This window comes from Hydra vulgaris, chromosome 12, assembly GCF_038396675.1.
Source record: "Hydra vulgaris chromosome 12, alternate assembly HydraT2T_AEP".
In the NCBI taxonomy this organism is placed as follows: Eukaryota; Metazoa; Cnidaria; class Hydrozoa; order Anthoathecata; family Hydridae; genus Hydra; species Hydra vulgaris.
In genome coordinates, this window is record NC_088931.1 from 20,108,019 (window position 1) to 20,126,792 (window position 18,774).

Genomic DNA, 18,774 nt, shown 5'->3' on the forward strand with positions numbered 1-18,774 from the left:
TTATTCACACACAAAAAAGGTTTTATTTATATATTTATTTATTTAAATTTATTTTTTATTAATATTATATTAATTCATTTTCATTTAATGGAATTTATTATAACTTTAAACGGATGTATTTGATTTAAATGGATGCAAAACCTGGCATATGTGTGTACGCCTTACTTAGAAAATACACTGAGAGGCTTGATGTTAAGAGATGTGTACTCTCTAAAAAAAGGATAGGGGAATGGTGTTACAGCAAATATATGAGCAACAAAATATTAAAGAAAAAGAAGTAAATCGTCCATTTGGAGATTCGATCTGTGTCTTTTCCGAGTATGATGAGAACGCCTTATCCAAAGCAGCGAAAAGCGCAGTTACTGACTCAGGCAAAATAAATATTATTATATAATAAAAAGGTGTTAATCATTATGCATGTTTTAAATGAACGTTATGGTTGTTTTACCATTAAGATAAGGCCATGTAAAAAACGTGTACCTAAACGGCATGAAATAGTCCAAGCTGAATAAATGTATGCATGTGTGTAGGCCTTGGCTGGTTTTGCATCCATTTAAAACAAACATAACATCCATTTAAATTTAAAATAAACTCCATGAAATTAAAATAAATTAACATTAATAAAAAATAAATTTAAATAAATAAATATATAAAACCTTTTTTTTGAATAATATAGAATGTTGAGATTGCGCATGCGTTAAATGTTTTAATTGAAAAACTCAATTGAAAATTTACGATTGTTTTAATTAATTATCACGATGTTTTAAATGAATGTTATGGTTGTATTAAATGAATGTCGTGGTTTTTTTAAATGGATGTCATGTTTATTTTAAATGGATGCAAAAACCGGTTCATGCTTCTGAAGTTGGCAATAGCAATTTTTTGTTCACTCAAACTGAATCTGGATAACAAAACCAACGCTCCTTTAGAGATTGTATTCAAAGCATTGACGGCGATTGAAAGATGCTGCACGTCCTGTTTTTATATTCTTAGACAATCATCCAGTACACATTAATTATCATTTATTTAAACAGTGAAAGGATCGGAGAATTCACATATTGTCTTTTTCTCCTAATTATACTCACATTCTTCAAATGTGTGATACATCAGTTTTTGGACCAGCCAAAGGAAGCCAAAGGAAAAAAGAAGTTAATAATTGGAAAAGAAAAAATGTTTGCGAGGAGGTTTACGAGATTGAGTTTATAAAACTTTTAAAACTGATGAATGATAGAATTACGACCAAATCAAAAATAGTTAAGGGTTTCCGTGGTAAAGGAGACCGGGGCTAGTTGGCAGCAAGGGTAAGTTGACGAACTGTGTTTATCTTCAAAACCTTTCATTAGAAAGTGCCAAAATCTACAAAGAACCTTCCTAATCAACCATTTCATTTTTTACTGAAGTATTGTTAGGATTCGCGCATGCGCGTCGGAGATATTAGGATTTATGTGTTTTTTTGGACAAAAACGTAACTTGTAGAACATCGCTTCCCTTTTACTTTACAAAGAATATAGTTAGTTGTATGAAAAAAATTGTTAAAAAAGTTTCAGCTACAATGGGTTTACTATTTCCAATGATTTTTTTTTTTTTTTCAATAGTTGCCGTTTTTTAGGAACTATAGACTGTTTATTGAAAAAAAAGCTTTTGGGGTAAGTTGGAAAAATTTTCACGGGGCAAGTTCATAGCATTTTCCATGAAAAAAGAATATATTTTTATAAAATTAATTTTTTATTTTTTTATTTTTAACAATATTGAAAAAATTTATTTATACACAAATTAAAAAAAAAATTGTTTTTTTTTAACAGATAAAATGTAAGCTACTGTTTTGGTTTGTTAAATTAACTAATATTTGATACCAGCTAAAAGTAATATTAAATTTTTGGCTTAAAATTGTTTCTAAAAGAAATAGTAAATTTTCTATAAAATCTGCACTTATTAGTACATCATTTTTATAGTTTGCGCCTACTTACCTTGGGGTGGGGTAAGTTAACAAACTTTTTTTTTTTTTGAGGCTCCAGAAGTGCCCCAAGAAAATTTTTTTTTTATAATGAATGCAGGTTAAAAATGTTACTTAAACTCATATACTTTAGGACAGCACTTTAATATTTACAAAAAGTTTTGCTGTTAGGGCTACAGAGATCAAAGAGTAAAAACAGAGGCAACTAGTCCCGGTCTCTCCCACAGGTATTTCCCCACTAAATATTGAGAATGTTCATCTTATGAGGTGTATTGAAGTAGATAATAATTCTAAACCGGTGTATTAGAGTAGATAATGATACTAAATCACAGTTGTCCAAAAAGGAGTCCTAACCTCTTCGGAATTGACCCAAAAAATCCTTTGAAAGGGTGATTCTATAGGTAATAGGGATCACTCTAAAGAAAAAATTAAAATCTTTTCATTACGTCTACAGAAGAAAACTGCATTTAAAGTTTAAAGAAAATTGCATTTGTAAAATTTACAAATATCACAAACTAATATCCCTTAGATTCAAAATTATGTTTTAATAAAGAGTATTTGTAAATACATTTCAATACTAGTATCAATATACAATATAGATATAAAATTTTTTTCGATTTTTTAGTAGGATAAAAAATCAAAAGAAATTAAAATTTTGTTCTTAAGCATGGCATTATTTAAAACAACTTTTTTTCAATAGGATGTGCATATATTTTAAATATATATATACTAAATTACAAAATAGCTTAAACCAATACAAATTTGAGACTGTAGATCTTCTGACAAAAATAAGTTACACTCACAAAAATATACTCTAACTGAGATTTTTATCCTGAGAGTTTTTAATCCACAACAATTTAATTTCAAATGTGTTTGCTGTTAAGATTAATAACACAACTCAGAAGTTTGTCCCCATATTCAGGATGAGAAAGTTGCCTTTTAAACTTTTGCTAGTGGATTTTGAGTTTGGCATGCATTGATTCAGTGGTTTGCTCACTAAAAACTCCAATCCCAGTTTCATTTTTTTCAGCAAATTTCTTAATGTGATAAGTAATTACATGTGCTTTGGGAATAATTGAAATACCAAGAGCTAGATAAGAATGCTTGAATTCTGAAATATTTTGACAGAATCCTGTCGCCAAGATCTTTCCAAAACAAGCTTTTTTAACAGATTGAAGCTTTCTGAAGCAATCAACAAATGGCATTGCTTGTAATGCACAATGCTTTTGGGCAAGACTCTGAAGAAGTTAACATTTTTCAACAGAGGTAAACAGATTCTATTAAGGGGTAAACAGATTCTATCTGTTGACCAGCTTCGCACCCCTTCTTCATCTATTAGGCTAGCGCAGATGTATTTTTAATACATTGTTTCCAGTTTAGGATGTTGAATGCTGGATCTTCTTGACTCAATTCATGGGTTTTGCTTGTGTCTCTGTTTTTATGACTAGGCAACTCATTCTGTTATCTCCTAATGAGGGTACAGCTCTAAAACATAGTTTTATGGTTCTGAGGCCGGCTGGCAGTCAGGTTTCCCGAACTCTGTGGTAGCTCTCAGAGAGGCTGATTCCATCAACAGCTGAAAAATATCAAAGTATTAACAGTGCCATGTTGTGCATGGATGGTGTCCCTGTTTGTACTTTTGGTGTGCATTGCGGAGGCCACATTTGGAACCCTTTGTTACGGCTTAGGGTTTATTAGTAGTAATGAGGTAATTGCTTGGGCTATTAAACAGTGTTCGGAGTACTATCTATGCTTTGAATCAAGTTCTTCAATCTAATTTTAAAATGAATAAAGTACCAAAAACTATAAAACACAAAAAACCATCATCATCACCAAGTTCTCTAAACCATTCACTAATATTCGTGGTCTTCGAAGTAACTTTTCTTCTGTTGAGTCTTATCTCTTGCAAAGTTCACCAGAAATACTTGCACTTTGTGAGACTAATTTGAGTTCAAGTATCTCATCTTGCAATCTTAGTGTTAATGGTTATCTTCCTTTAATTTGTAAAGACTCCAATAGTCACATTCTTAGCCTGGGCATTTACATTCGTAAGAATTCACCCATTTGTCGTAAAACTAGGTTTGAATCCACAGTGCTTTCGTTTAGCGCCACTTCACTCTATTGCTTTTCTATTTGCTCTATATTGCTCTCCTTCATCTCAAGACTGCACTCTTTTTGATGTTATTTCTGATCATATTGACCAAGCACTCTCTCTTTATCCATCAGCTAGTATAGTTGTTGTCGGTGACTTTAATGCTCACCACTCTGAATGGCTTGGCTCTAGTGTCAGTGACTCTGCAGGCTTTAAAGCCCACAACTTTTACCTTTCACAATCCCTAACTCAAATAGTCAACTTTCCAACTCGTTTTCCTGACAACCCGAAGCACTTACCTTCTCTACTCGACTTATGTCTTGTTTTTGATTCTAGTCAGTGCTCAGTTTCTCCACATTCACCCTTAGGTGCTTCTGATCACAGTTTGATCTCTCTAAAACTAATATCTCATTCTTCTTCATCACCTGAATCCCCCTATTATCGAACCTCTTACAACTACAGTAAAGCTGACTCTTTACTGTAGTTGTAAGAGGTTCTTTCCGTGATTTCCCTTTACTGTAGTTGTAAAGGGATTCTTTACGTGATTTTCTTCGTGATGGCCCTTGGGTAGAAATCTTTCGTCTTCCTGTCGACAAATGCACATCTTACATAACCTCGTGACTCAGGCTGGTATGGAATCTTTTGTTCCCTTTCGACAATTCCAGGTCAAGCCTCACTCTCCTCCATGGTTTTCCTCACACTGTGCTGCTGCGATTGCCAATCGAAACCGTTACTTCCATATTTATCAGCAAAACAATTCTCCAGAAAACAGACGTCTGTTTATTACTGCTAGAAACCATTGTAAAAAGGTTTTGTCTAACGCCAAAGCCCGCTATTCTCAGGTCATGAAATCTCGTATCTCATCTCAAAAATTAGGCTATCGTAACTCCTGGAGAATCTTTAATAGTATCAATAATAAGGGCAAATCTTTAATTCCACCTCTCTTGCATGGTTCAGACTTTGTCATCTCACCTAAAGACAAAGCTGAATTGTTTGCTAAAAACTTTTCATCAATATCATCTTTTGATTCCACTAGTTGCGTTCTACCTGATATTGCCAACAAACAGGTTGTTTCATTGCTTGACATTCGTTTCACTCCAGCTCCTGTATCTAAAGTGATTTCCTGTCTAGACTCTTCTAAAGCTTATGGCCCGGACAACATACCTGTTTTTGTCTTGCAGAAGTGTTCTCCGGAGCTGTCGTCTATACTCTCAAAACTATTTAACAAGTGCTTATCAGAGTCTTGTTTTCCAGCCTGCTGGAAAGCGGCATCCGTTATCCCTATCTTCAAAAATTCTGGAGAGCAATCTGATTCGTCTAACTACCATCCCATTAGTCTTCTTCCTATCATAAGCAAGGTTTTTGAATCTTTAATTAAGAAACATTTAGTTTCTTATCTTGAATCTAATAACTTACTTTCTGACAACCAATATGGATTTCTGTCTTCTCGTTCTACAGCTGGTTTGCTAACAGGAATAACTGATAGGTTTTATCGTGCATTAGATAAAGGTGGAGAGGTTAAGGCCATCGCTCTTGATATTTCAAATGCTTTTGATAAAGTTTGGTATGCTGGTCTTCTCCATAAGCTTACTTCTTATGGTGTATCTGGCAACATCTTTAAGATTATTGAATCCTTCTTTTCCAATTGTAGCATAAAAGTTGTCCTCGATGGACAGCACTCTTCTTCTTATTCTGTAACTTCAGGGATTCCTCAAGGTTCTATCCTTGGCCCTATACTCTTTTTAATTTACATCAACAATCTTCCAGATATTCTCACATCTAAGGTGGCATTGTTTGCTGATGATACTACCATTTATTCTTGTTGTGATAAGAAACCAACACTCTCTGATTGCTTGGAGGCAACATTTGAGCTTGAATAGGATCTCACTTCTGCTACAGCATGGGGCTCACAGTGGCTGGTGAACTTCAATACAGATAAAATTCAATTTTTTTCAGCCAATCGTTATCGCAATAATTTAGATCTTCCTATATTTATGAACGGTGATGTACTCTATGAGTCATCTACTCTTCATCTTCTAGGATTAACTTTTACTTCCAATCTTTTTTGGAAACCATATATCAAATCAGTTGCAAAATTAGCATCTGCTAAGGTTGCATCTCTTTATCGAGCTCGTCACTTTCTTACTTCAGCTTCTATTCTCTATCTCAGTATGGAATACTGTTGCCATATCTGGGGCGGTTCTTCTAATGATGCCCTTTCTCTTTTAGACAAGGTGCAAAAACGCATTGTAAACATAGTTGGACCTGCTTTTGCAACCAACCTCCAACCATTGTCACATCGTCGTAATGTTGCTTCTCTTTCTCTTTTCTACAAATACTATAATGGGCACTGCTCTAAAGAGCTAGCGTTTCTTGTGCCATTTTCTAAAATTCATTCTCGTGTTACTCGCCATTCAATTAAGTGTCATCCTTTTTCTCTGACTGTTCCTAAGTGCTCCAAAAACGCTTATTCGTTTAGTTTTTTTCCTCGAACATCAGCTCTTTGGAATTCGCTTCCTTCATCTTGTTTTCCTGATTCATATAATTTGCAATCCTTTAAGTCGTCCGTCAATCGTTATCTTGCTCTACAATCTCCATCTTTTCTCTTTCAGTAACTTCCAACTTTAATTGGTGGCTGCTTGCAGCCTTTTTGGAAGCAAAGATGTTTAAAAAAAAAAACAGTTTGTTGCGTTCATTTTCATTGAACTGTCCCCGTGATATGCTAGCATTTGTAGGTGGAAGAGATTTGGCCATTCTTGTGCTTGATCCCATACTTCAAGGAGTTGTTTAAAAATATGGTTGAAGATTCCAAGAAAATAATGGTGTTCCATTGGAGGAATTGCATCAAAAATGAGCCCAGATCGCCTGTAGGGGTTAATTAATGGAGGATAGACAACATTTGCATAATTCTTAGTCGATTGAAGTTCTGCGTCTAAAGAGAGGAATCCAGCATAGCTGTTGCAATCAAGAACTAAATGTTCTTGATTGACCAAAGTTTGTGAGGTTGTTAGACTCGACATCACACCAGCAACATGGGTGTTTGCTAGAGTGAGACTGGATACCACATAAAATATTTACTATTTTCATGTCACATGAAATTATGTAAGACACATCTTCAATTTGTATGAGGCTCAATAGTGTCCTAAGATTTTCATTTGTTTCAGGAATACATGATGATCCTTGAGTATAACTTTGCTTGGAATATATGTCAATTACGCGGAGGGTAATTTTCAAAAATGAACCACCTCCATCAATTTCAAGTTTAATTAAATGATGTGATGTAAGTCCTCTTACTAAGAGAATATGGTTGATTAAGACATTCTAGTTATTGCAGTGAACAACTTTTCGAACTTGTTTTTTCATTTCTTTGTCCAGAATGACAACATTTGACATCATGAAAAAATCTGCTAATTTTTTCCAAAGGTTGTCAAGTTTTCGCTTCACGTTTGCCTCTACAGCTCTTTTTTCAATTGAGTTGTTTAGAGCTGATGCAAGCCTTTTCACACCAACATTGGAAAGATTCGTGTTGTTTTGAACTTGGACCAATGTTTCAGCAGTAAATAGTTGCTGCTTGTACTTCGCTAAATGTCCTGGTAGAACTTTTAAAGATTTACCTTCACTTGCTCGACTAAGTTTAACAGTACCTCCTGGAGAGACATCTTTTTTAGAGAATAAATCAGCTGCTATTTGTTCAGCACACTTATGGCGCTCTACAGCAAGTTTTTGTACATTTTCCCGCCTTGTACCTATAGTATAAAAGTGTGGGCGTCCTTTCGCAAGTACTGACAAACAAATTCTGCATCTTTTTTCAGCTGGCTGTGATAATGAAGATTCGGGACTGAAAACTTTGATACGGTCAGTTTCAGGGTAGACTTTTATTTTTTGATTTAATAAATCAATATATATGATTTGGCCACCCTACAAATTATACATTTGCAAGCACCAGAGTACCTTGTAGATGACTTAATGATAATCGAACTGAAATTGTACAAGTCTGGTATCTGTTCAATAATACTAGCAGTATCAAGTCATTGCTTCTACATGAATTGCAAATGCCAGTTAGAATTTTCTCATCATTGAAGTTAATATTAGACTTATAAATATTCTTGATTCTTTCAATCAAAAAATAAGTTAATATGCAATCACTTTTCTTCAAACACAAAATTAAACAGATTTTCTGCAATCACCATGAGTTTTTGCTGAATTGGATATTTTTGACAAAGACATTAATTTTTAACAAAAGAGCCAATTTATTTGTTTACATTGTTTCAGCGGAAAAATTTGGCGTCAACATATTTCAATTTTATTGCTTTTAAATTTAAAATTTTAATAAAGAAGGAAAAAAAGTTAAACAATAAGTTAATACAATGTTGTTTAGAGATATTTGCAACATTTAAGACAAAACAAAAAGGTTTTTTTAGTAACTTTTAGCAGTGGAAACGCATTTTGAAAATCAAGTTTCTTAGTGCAAATTAGGCAAAAACTTTAAATGCAATTTTCTCCTGCGGACGTTATTAAAGAATTCTAATTGTTATTTCAAAGTGATCACCATAACCTATAGAATCACTCTTCTAAGGGATTTTTTGGGTCATTTTCAAAGAGGTTAGGACCCCTTTTTTTTGGACAACTGTGATTCAGATACAAAAGTAACTTCTGAATGTTTTGAAATACTTTTTTAAATGCAGCTTCATCAAAACATTAGCAGTAATGATCTAATTGCTCCTGTTTAAGCTTGTCAGTATTAATAAAATTTATTTATTTGATTAAAAATTTTTACGTTTTATTTTTTCTTGTAGAATCTTCTTGTGTACCAATTGATAAGGCAACAGCTATTCTTCATTACGTCTCGAAAATACTGGAAAGTATAGAGCCATTGAATAACCTTTTTAGCTACACCCCTGGTTACTATGTTTTGAATTCTTTAGTTATGAAGCAGCAGCTTGATATACTCTCATCAGCATTTCATAATGAAACGGCAGCTCCAGTTTCTTCAACTTTAAATTAGGGTTTGCTCAAACTTCCAAAACAATTAAACGCAAAACAAATAGAAAATACAAGAAAATTAGTTATAGAATCTTTACGAGTGACGAAGTTATGGAAATGTATAAAAAAGAAGACGAAGAAAAGAAAAAATAGAAAGGAAAAACATTTGTGAAGAATGAAAAATAATGCAAAAGAAAATAAAAAAAATAAAATAAAGATGGAAAATTGGGAAAGTGGGAAAATTATTTAAGTCGTCTGAACCTGTTGCTAAAAAGAAGAATAAAAATCTTTAATAATATGTATATTTTAAATTCAAATTACTTTTATTCTTACAAGCTAAAATACAGTAAATCTTAATGTTTCTTTATAAATTTATTTAATTTTTTTCAAAGAAGAATTTATAACAGTCATTTTTTTGAATGACGTAAAAAATAATTTTTTCTTCCGCAAAAAACAGATTTCTTGTCGCAAAAAATATATTGGTTAAGTAACTTTGTTTTTAAGTAAAAACCATAAGACGCAATGAAAATGGGATAGTTACACATTTAATATTTTCTTTGTACATTTTGCTGCATATCTTATTTAAAGAGAGTATATGAGTAAAAGGTTATAACTAAGCAAAGTTTCAAAAAGCGAAATACAGCAAAAAAAAATCTTTTACCCAATATAAAAATATATAAAAAACATAAGTATACGAAGCACACAAATATGATAATAACGCATATATAAATCACCAATTGTTTCTTTGAAACAAAAAAGATGTTTTTTTTTTCATATAGAACAAAGAAGGTACTGGAGCATGCCAGTCAATAGCGCTAATACGAGTGTGTTATCAACTGTTTGCTTTCTGCTGCGATGCAACGAGTAGTAACAAGGAAAATATGCAGTGATTCAATTGCTGAGCGTAAAACTTAACCTCCATTTGATTTAGTTGTTATGCAGGCATCAAATTTATGAGGTGTTTATGTCTAACTTCAAGTAAGTTCTCTCAGGAAAGACAAAAGGTCCCCATAGAGCATTGTATTTAAAGTTAAAAAAAGTGGAATGAAGTTTGTACAGAAGTGAACACTTTAAATAATATTGTAAAAATGAGTTGGGATAACCTAAAAGTTGATTCAGTGTTGTACACTCTTGCAAAACTCTGTTCTAAGGCTCTGCTGAAAAATAATTTTGCTTGAAGTGATCATAGGAACCTTTGCCCGCATGTTGTTCTTTATCTTGGTGGAAATGTAACCATTTTTAAATTCCACCAACTTCATGAGGCACGTTTTATGGCAGACGGACTTTACCTTACCTTACATTGAAAATGACAAAAAAATTTGTTAAAGTAATGACAGAAAAGAAAGAAAATGAGGTATAAAAAGGAAGTTTTTCTATCGCCATTCTTTATGCACCATAGTTTTTAAAATGCTCTCAGTCTACAAAAGCACCCAAGAATGACCTTAATGCTTTCAGGGCAAGTATCAAAATATAAGAGCAATACGATGAAATTAAATGCGATTAAATTTGTTATTAAAAGCTTTATGGACAACCCCTAAAATAAACAATCGCATTTTTATAGATTGCATAAGTTTTAACATTTTGAATAAAGTAGATTGGTATTTTAATTGACAAATGTTTGTGGAATTTTAATTGTCAAAATGTTTTTAGAATAATTAAAACTTTGAGACTTTTAAAAAAAGATAATTAAAAAAATGAAAACTTCAAAAAAGCAACAAAAAAAAAGGAAGACTTTACAAAAACCGGCAGACGATTTATTGCAAATAGTTAGCCTATCTCACTCACATAAGTCATTGGTTAAATAATGGAAAGTGTAATTCGCGATGATTGAACATTTAACAACTAATAATCTTATCACGTTGTAACAAAATGATTTTGTACAATGGAGTTGTGTAACAAGTTTGATAGATTGTCAACTCTTTGTTAGTACAACTTTAATAAAAATCCATCCGACATTTTACTTACTGATTTGGGGAAAGCATTTGATACTGTACCGTAAAATGTGACAAATAGGGAGAGTTTGTAGGGTTTTTCTAGTACCATTGACTGAGATATAGTTTTGTGACTGCATTTTGTGGTACTAAGTATAGCCTTACACTGCTCTTATAAAATTATGCATTTTTTGGATTAATGTTAATGGCTGATCTTTTTTTTATTTTTATTTTCATTTTTCTTTATGTTCCTTATGACCTCGCATGTGGGGTGAATAGAGAAAACAACTGTTTTAGATGTTTCCTTTTATTCTACTTTGGATAGGTTTATAATATGAACATTGTTAAAGATTTTTTATAATCTGTGTGCATACCTAAGGTGCATTAGTAATATTTAACACTAACCAAGATGCGCAATAGGCACACAAATGGACAAAACCTTTGTTTACTATAAAATAACAAAATTTTGCTCAGTGTATATTACTATTAAATATTACTTATAAATTAAATATTATAAAATATTACACAGCTATAATCAAAACTAGGTCGGACTAGCATTTAGGAGCCCGGGGATGGGGTGGAAGGAAGGCATAGATTTTAGGGCCCCTTTTATTCCTCATTTATATAAATGACTTAAATAAATTTTCATGTATCTTAAATTCAATCCTATTTGCAGACGACACCAACTTATTTTATTCTGATAAGGATATTAATTCTTTATTTGAAACAGTAAACAAAGAGCTTGCAAAACTAAGTGAATGGTTTATAGCAAATAAATTATCCATAAACATAAAAAAAAACAAAATATACTTTCTTCCATCGTCTTCATGAAAAGAGACTCATCCCATTAAATCTTCCAATTTTAGTTGTAAATAACTCTTGTATAATAAGAGAGCGTTCATTGTTATTTCTTGGTGTTGTTATTGATGAAAATGTGAGTTGGAAGGAGCACATAAATATAATTCTAAATAAAATTTCGAAAAATATTGGTCTACTTTAAAAAGCTAAGCAGTTATTTAACCAAACCTGTTTAAAATACATTTATTTTTCATTTATTCATAGCTAACTAAGTTATGCAAACGTTGCCTGGTGTAGCACTAACGTAACTAAAATAAATAAACTATTAATTAAACAAAAACATGCTTTAAGAATTATTGGAAATGTAGATCGTTTCTCTCACACTAAACCTCTATTCATTAAATTTAATATTCTCAACGTATTTCAACTAAATCTTTATCAAATTCTTATTTTTATGTTCAAAGTTAATAAAAAATAGCACCTATTTTATTTAACTCTTTTTTGGAAAAAATATATCATCTATACCCAACACGATTTTCAGAAAACAATTATGTTCAACCTAAAATCTATTACTCTGTTACTAAGTTCTCTTAAGCTAACAGAGGTCCTAAACTTTGGAACACGCTATTAAATAATGAGTTAAAAACTATTTCTTCTATTAAAAAATTAAAAAACAAACTTAAGCAAAAGCTTTTAATAAATGACAACGAATTAAAATTTTTCTGAAGCCTTTGATTAGGAGTAATCACTTTTGTCTATTCCTTTATAAATATGGTTTAAATATATATTCTATATACAGTTCAATTTGTACATTATGACGTTGTTTTTTATCTGATATAATAAAACTTTACATATATAAAAGACACATTATGATACTAAAAATGTTTTTAAAAAATGTTTTTTTTTTTTTGTTTGGTTGTTTGTTGTTCGTGTATTATTTTATGTTATTTTATGATTTAAATTCAAAAGGTTTATAAATCTAAAACCAGTTAGTAAAAAATTAATTTAATTAAAATAATTAATAAAAAAATCTTCGTATACTTTTGGATATATTACACTGTAATATAGCGTAAAATGTTTTTTAGTTTTTATTTATCGTTATTTTATTTTAATGCAACGTTTTGTTTAACGTTTATTTAACGAGTTACTTTGTTTTGTATTTTTATTATTGACATTTTTATTTAAAGGGGCTTGGTGATAAGACAGAACTTGTCTTCTTCTTGCCCCAGCCATGTATTTATATATTTGTATTCCATAAACTTGTAAACTTTTCTTATCGGCAAAATACATAATAATAATAATAATAACAATAATAATAATAATAATAATAATAATAATAATAGATGGGGGGCTGCCTATATATAAAATTTCCCTATATTATATATAAATGACCTTTTTTTTTTTTAGGTACCTTTTTTTTTACGTTTAACCCATTATCACATAGTTTTTTTCTTAAAAATTATTTGTGTATCTTAATTTTAAGAGGGGGCCAGGACCTTTAGACATCGCGGCAGAAAAACCCCCTAATCCCCATCGCCAGTCCGACTCTGATCAAAACATCAAACCGAAATTCTAGTCACTGATCTCAAGAAAACTTTTGACACCGCATGAATATCGTATCCGAAAAATTAATATTGTATCCGTAAAATTAATATTGTATCCGTAAAATTAAGTTGTACGGTTATAACAATAATTTTGCAAGATAAATAAAAATTTTCTTAAATAACAGACAACAACAAGTAATACTATGTGAAAATCATATAGATTAGTGTCAAATTAGCTGTTGGGTAATACAAAGACTGCTTCTATAAACAATATTCGTAAACAACTTTCCTTGTAAACTTTTCTACGTAACAGAAATATACGAAGAAAATGGAAAAATTCTTTCCGAGCTGGAATAAATTGAGACGCAGAGAAATAAATTACAAATTAATATAAACAAAATAGCTGATAGTGTCATGCATGGAAGATAAAACTTGAAAAAAAAGACCTTGGCGTTATGATTTCTACTGATGGGAACATTTGAATTCTACACAAACTTAATTGCTTAAATATTTTATAAAACATTTCTTCGACCAAATACACAGCACCAATCTGGAATCAAGAAAAGAAGTATGATAAATCAGCTCTTGAATAAGTTCAAAGAAGAGCAACTTAACCAAGAAACTTCTCACAAATGAGTTATGAAACTCTGTCGATAAGAGGAGGTTTAATGGAGTAAAACTTGCTACTGCTTAATCCTAGTCAATTGGTGTACATTCAAAAAAAAATAATAAACCAGTCAAAGAATTAAAAAGTTAATTTAAATATAAAAAAAAAATCCTATTAAATTTGAAAAAAAATATTAAAAGAAAGGTGTCCATTAAGAGGAAACTTTATTCTTGAGAGAATATCCGCTACATATAAACGTCTTTCACTAAATGTTATAAACCGGTGAAAATGTTTAAAGTACGTTAAGTCAAATTCATTTAAACCGAATATTATATTACTGGCTGATATAGAAAGTCCTGATTACACACTCTCGTTTAGAATTATAAACATTAACATTTTATTTTTATGTAAAGTCATTGTATTTAATTCGTTTTATTTTTGATTTCTTTAAAATTTCAGCAATAAATAACAATTATTATTTTTATTATTATCATCATCATTTTTGTGATCATTGTTTCTATTTTTATTATTATTGTTAAACTTTATGATTCTGATTAGTTTATTACTATTATTAATTTATAATTACTAATTTATAATTACTAATTTTTCTAAATTATTCGTTTCTTAAAAAAATCGCTACAGGTCATTTGATTATAGCAATATACATTGGGTTATACACAAAATGGTTGTAAATATATAGTCATAAATATTTATGAATATATTGTCATAAATATTTTATTACACAAAAACTCCGATAAAAAAACTTTTGGGATTAAATATGTGTATGTTCTATATACCATTATTTATGATAAATGAAACATTTGTTAATATTTAAAACTATTCATGTTTAAAAGCTTTAAAGTTTAAAATTGTTTATTAAAGTTTTCTCATTATTAACGACGTGGGACAAACTTTAAATAAAATTCAAGTAATATAAAGAATTTGATTCAAGCCTTCTGAAGTAAATATGTTTTGGTGACTAAACTTTAAATTTTAAATACAGAAGAAATTTTGTGACTTTAATAGAATAATATTATTACTCTTTTTTTTTCTAATTTTTATTGAAACTGGTTATAAGCCTGTTTTTTTGTTTTTTTTTTAAACTGGTTATTAAACTAATAATAATGTGTAAATAAAATTATTATTGTTACGTTGTTAATAAAAAATTATTAAAGCAAAAAATCAGAAGATTCTTTATTTCAAATAACAATGTTTTCCAATTAATCTATTAATTTCATGAGTATTATTTAGTTTTTATAAATAACTATATTTATGCTACACTATGCTATATACATGATGATGTATATGCTATATACATCAATTAATCTATTAATTTCATGAGTATTATTTAGTTTTTATAAATAACTATATTTATGCTACACTATGCTATATACATGATGATGTAAATGCTATATACATCAATTAATCTATTAATTTCATGAGTATTATTTAGTTTTTATAAACTACTATATTTATGCTTCACTATGCTGTATACATGATGATGTATATGCTATATACATCAATTAACCTATTAATTTCATGAGTATTATTTAGTTTTTATAAATAACTATATTTATGCTACACTATGCTGTATACATGATGATGTATATGCTATATACATCAATTAATCTATTAATTTCATGAGTATTATTTAGTTTTTATAAATAACTATATTTATGCTACACTATGCTGTATACATGATAATGTATATGCTATATACATCAATTAATCTATTAATTTCATGAGTATTATTTAGTTTTTATAAATAACTATATTTATGCTACACTATGCTATATACATGATGAGGCTGTCCACTAAGCTAATTGTTTAAAAACAAAATTAAAGTTTTTCTTATTCTACTATCATATAATGGTTCAAAAATATTTTTGTTCAAGTTTTAATAAATGCTTTTGGGACAAATGCAAACTGAAGCCAATGTAAGTCACTGAAAAACAAATTAGAAAATTAGTTACCAACCCCTTTAGAATCAAAATAATAAGCATGTAATCAAAATAATAAGCATTGTTATCATCTATAATTACTAAAAAGCAGTTTACTAATTTAGCTAGAACCGTTTACCGTAAATCTTTGTTGAGATTTTGAAAAGATAAAAGGGTATAAAAATGAAACAATAAATAATGGAAACAATTATAGAAGAGGAAATGTTAAATAACGTTGACATAAGAAAATCATACGGGAAAATTCATTTTACTGGTGGAGCAAACAGAGAAACAGCCAAGGTATTATAAAATTCTTACACATTTAAAATTGTTATAAAAATTTGTTTTTAAATGATATATTTAATAACTTATATATATTTAATAAGTTATTAAGATATAAAGTAGTTTATTATTTTTTAACAAATAGAACTTATTGGAAAGTAAATTGAACAATCTTGTTTTAGTTTGCCAAAATAGATGTCAACTCCAAGATAGAACATATTTTTGATCTGTTTGTAAAAAAATGGAAGCTAGGCCAACCACGCCTCGTTGTATCTGTAACAGGTTCAGCAACAAGTTTTACTTTGAATCCGGAGCTAAAAAACTGGTTTACAGTTGGAATCTTGAAGGTATGATTAAGCAAAGTTAACACAACAGCAGCATACCAGTCGGCTTTGACGTCATAGTGGCGTCTGAGGCCGACTAGGATATTAGCAATAATGATAAGTATATTAACACTTTTTTTGGTTTCGTATTATTATGGTATTTTCGTATTATATTATGATTTTCATATAATTTTCTGGGTCATTAATGCATAAATACGTTATACATGCGTTATATATGTATAAATGCATTTATGCATATATAATTTTCTTGGTCATAAAACAGAGGGTTTAAGAAAATCTTTTTTGTGTTTAATTTGTTTTTTTTTACTGTAATGCTCCAATACAAATCATAATATTCCCGTAGAAGCAAAGTCTGCTATAACTGCTTGAATTCTCTACATAATAAAACTATTTATATATTTAATATAAAATAAAATGGCGCCGCTTTTACACATAGCAATGGTACCTCTGTTAGCGTAGTATAGATTGTGTATTTGTTCATAAAATTAGCGCTATTTAAAATCTCAACTTTTAAATTTAACTTTTTTAGCACTATTTAAAATCTATTTAAAATTTCAACTTTTAAATGCACATATAATAAGTTGTTTTTTTATAACATAATCCAGAGAAAATAACGGTTCTACGATAAAAAAAGGAAATGAATATAAAATAATTAATGAAGTTATTAAACATAAGTTGTTTTAATTTTTAAAAAAAAGATTTTTAACAAAAGCTTAAACAATTACATCTTACTGCGTAAACAACACGTACAAATATTTAGCACAAGTTAATGATCCCATTAGATATTCATAAACCTATTGAAAATGAGACCCTCAAGTCAAGATCAGAACTAAACGAACTGAAAATAGGGGCGTCAAATACCGTTTTTTAAAATTTATTTAAAAAAAAATTTAAATCTCTTATAATAATCTTTTAGTATTCGAAAATTATGACCAGGTAAAGTTTCTCACCCTACATATAAAGTTTGACACTCTAGATATAAAGTTTGACACCCTACTTATAAAGTTTCACACCCTATGAATTTAAGTGGTTCTTTTTATAACTTTTGAAGACCAAAATTAAAATTTTTAATTTATCAAATTTATTAGAGGGTAGCAAAAAAATATCTTCCTGTTACTCTCATATTTGGTATATAAGGGTTCGTTCACCAAATACGTACGTTATTAGAATAAGCAATTAAGATTGCGAATAATGTTAAATAGCATTTGTTTTTTGTTTTTTAAAAAAAAGAGATATGCCTTAAGTGAATAATTAATGCATTTATGATTACTTTTAAATCGAATTTTGTTTAACTTTTACTGGTTTTAATAATATTTACTAATTGAAAAACGACGTGATATTACGAAAAATAAGCGTATTAAAATCTTAATTTAATATTCAAAAATGAAGTTTTTGCAAATGAACAGCATTATAAAACGATATAAAATTATTATTAAAAGAATTTTTTTTAGAAATTAACTTTTTTTGGTTTATCCAACCATGGTTAAAATTTATCAAAAACAGTAATTAATTGTAACCGATTAATCTATAATTGCACATTGTGACATCCAGTGCAATATCTTTTCGCTATTTATATGCTATCTTTCTAATTCGACTTCTTCAGTATGTCACTTCAATACTCTTCGTTCTTCTTAAGCTTACTTACTTTTGGTCCGTTGAAGCGGATTATGAAGCTCTTTAGTGATCTGAACTCGTCTTCGCAGACCATGGTATGTGGTCTTAAATGGCAATTAGACGGAGGAGGATAAACCACAATACCACCATGGTTAAAATTAAAAAACCACAAAATACTAACTGCCTCACTGGACACAGTTCTGAAAAAATAAAATAAACTTTTCATAGATTAAATAATATATAGAAGTATATATTAAGCAAAATATATAGAAATATATGTGAAGAAATAAGCAAAAATATTTTTGTTTTATGAAAATAATAACTTAACGAAAATAATTGCGCTTTTAATCTTAAAAGAGTTTTTAAAATTAACATGTTAAAAAAGAAAAGAAGCATTAATTTTACAAAGGATAAACGTTCTATAAAAGCCTTTAGAACTTTGATTATCATCAAAAAAATGTTATTGTTCTCGCAGTGCTTTTAAAAGATTTGTGGCCGTGAAATTAGCTGTTTTAATTTTCATTTTGTTTATAGAGTTTAATGACTGGACAGACAAGTAGAAAAATTAGAAAAATTAGTTTCTGTATTTTCATAACTGTTTGAACGATTAATTTATAAATAGAATCTTCGAATCTTTTACTAAAAACAACTTATTTACCTAACACGTTTAGGATTTCAGAAAAAC

The 18,774-nt window shown here is 29.6% G+C and overlaps 1 protein-coding gene across 1 annotated transcript in view; it reads left to right on the forward strand.

Moving 5' to 3' along the window:
* The first annotated feature begins 14,833 nt into the window (after positions 1–14,833).
* LOC101239020 (transient receptor potential channel) overlaps positions 14,834–18,774 on the forward strand; it is a 40,070-nt gene continuing 36,129 nt past the window's right edge. The window contains exons 1-3 of the mRNA XM_065812482.1: positions 14,834–14,870; positions 15,975–16,149; positions 16,314–16,478. Of these exons, the coding sequence (XP_065668554.1) occupies positions 16,048–16,149; positions 16,314–16,478 (267 nt within the window). The 5' untranslated portion in view covers positions 14,834–14,870; positions 15,975–16,047. The remainder of the gene's footprint in view (positions 14,871–15,974; positions 16,150–16,313; positions 16,479–18,774) is intronic.